We start from the raw sequence: 2,016 nt of genomic DNA on the forward strand, positions 1-2,016 counted from the left end.
GTGTGTGTTTACTGGAAGGGTGGAAGAATAAATGAGGGACTAGGTACACTCATTACTCCTTTCTTGCTAAGATCAAGCATAAACTAGGAAATAGGATCAATCCCAGAGGAATCCCATAGTGCGCCCCAGCAGAGTCAGTGGGGCCAGGTGGGCTCGGCGCTGACCCCAGAAATAAAGGCCGAGGGGTGCACTTTCTGTCACCCCATCCGGACCCCGAGTGCCCTAGCCCCACACACCACGCCGCCCCCGGAGTGCCCTCTGCGGTCGGAGAGACCCTCGGGTTAGTGCGCAGTGTTCCCGCAGCCCTCCAGGTGTCCCTGTGCCTCCCCGCCACCCCCCTCCACCCCTGCCGCCCCCTTGATGGCCCCAGTGACAAGAGGCGAGGTGGGCGTGCATTCGTTTATTGGCGTCTCAGGGGGAAGCTAGAGGGTTTGGAGAAGCCTGGAGCCGCGGAGAGGGCGCAGCCGGCCCCCCGCCTGGCGGCGGCGCTCAGCGGTACTTCTCGGTCAGGACGCAGGACACGATGGACAGGAACTTGTCCCAGGCGGTATGGGCGTCGGCCGTGAAGTCAGCGGGGAAGTGCGAGGCCACCGTGACCAGCAGACAGTGGGACAGGAGCTGGGGGGCCGGGAGGGCGGCTCAGCGCGAGGCCGGGGTGCTCTGCGGGGGCTCTGGGGTGGGCGGAGCACCTTCGGCGGCCGACACCCTGTCCCGCCCCGGCCCCCCCCCCCCCGCCTCGTCCCCGCCAGGACCCCGGCCCCCACGCGCACCTTGAAGTTGACCGGGTCCACGCGCAGAACGTAGGCGTGCATCTCACTCAGCTTGGACAGGGCTCCCGCGATGTTGTCGATGCTCTTGACCGCATCGCCCAGGGCGGCCGCCACCTTGGCGCCGTGCGTGCGCAGGTGCGCGGAGCCCGGGCGCAGGTCGAAGTGCGGGAAGTAGGTCTTGGTCTGGGGGTAGCTGGCGAAGAGCCTGCGGGACGGCGGGACCTGAGCATTGGAGGAACCTGGGTCGGGGGGGGGCCGGGGGGCCCCGGCCACCGCTCTACGACCCCTGCGTCCTTCTCCGAGCCTGAGGACCCAAGTGCGACCTCACCACCGCCCTGGGGCCTTCCAGCTCAGCAGGTGCACCACCTCCTGAGGTGTGCTGTGCTCTGACTGCTGCCCCTCCCCCAAGCTGCACCCCACGGTCCCAAGGCCTTCTGCCTCCACACCCTCCCAGCACCCAGGCTCGCCCCTGCTCCCCACCTCAGCCCTCTTCCAGGGTCTCCTTGCTCCCAGCTGGCCCTGCACACCCACCGTGGGCCTCCAGCCCGTTCTCACCTCTCCTCCGGCCACAAAAACCTCCTTCCCAACCCCTGACCGGGCTCCCGCTGTACCTACCGTCTGTCAGAAATAATGCCACCTGCAGGCACAGTGCAAGGGAGGTCTCTTAGGGAAGCCACCTGGGACCACCTCGCCCCAGGGTTAGAGACCCTGGTGCTGGCAGATGCTTGACTGCCTCCTTACGCACGTCAGGTGTTGGGGGAAACACATCCACACCCCTGTGCTTGTTCAGGAGTCCGTGAGCACAGGGTCCGTCGAAGTCTGTGCAATTCATCTGCCCCCCTCACTGACCCCTTTCTCAGAGAACCCCCACCTCGCTGACCCCTCCTTAGGGACCCTTTCCGCAGAGAGCCCTCTCCTCGCTGGCCCCCGTCCTCACCAACGCCACACTGTCACCTACGGGGCTCCGCCCCAGCCCATCTGGCACTCACCTCTCCAGGGCCTGGGCGCCAATGGCATCCGCCTGAGTGGAGATCTTGCCCCACACGGACAGGATGATGGTCTTCTCAGCCTTGGTCAGAGACATGGTGGTGGCTGAGCTGGAGCCGGGTGTGCCCAGGACTGGCCTCTGTGTGCTCACCCCCCCGGGATCCCTTTATACACACAGAGCCGGGGTGGGGGCCAGGCTGTGGCCATTGGTCTGGAGAGGGGAGAGGGCTGTGGGGGTGGGGTCTCTTATCAGGCCCAG

At 66.2% G+C, this 2,016-nt stretch overlaps 1 protein-coding gene across 1 annotated transcript; it reads right to left on the reverse strand.

Moving 5' to 3' along the window:
* Positions 1-385: 385 nt before the first annotated feature.
* On the reverse strand, positions 386-1,904 carry LOC121026529 (hemoglobin subunit zeta-like). Its single transcript, XM_040469358.1, has 3 exons — positions 1,760-1,904; positions 771-975; positions 386-618 (listed from the first exon to the last, which is right to left on the reverse strand). Exons 1-3 carry the CDS (start codon positions 1,852-1,854, stop codon positions 490-492), a joined length of 429 nt encoding a protein of 142 aa, XP_040325292.1. The 5' UTR covers positions 1,855-1,904; the 3' UTR covers positions 386-489.
* Between the last annotated feature and the right edge of the window lie 112 nt (positions 1,905-2,016).

The sequence above is a fragment of the Herpailurus yagouaroundi genome, unplaced genomic scaffold (assembly GCF_014898765.1).
Source record: "Herpailurus yagouaroundi ecotype Mexico unplaced genomic scaffold, PumYag 126674, whole genome shotgun sequence".
In the NCBI taxonomy this organism is placed as follows: domain Eukaryota; kingdom Metazoa; phylum Chordata; class Mammalia; order Carnivora; family Felidae; genus Herpailurus; species Herpailurus yagouaroundi.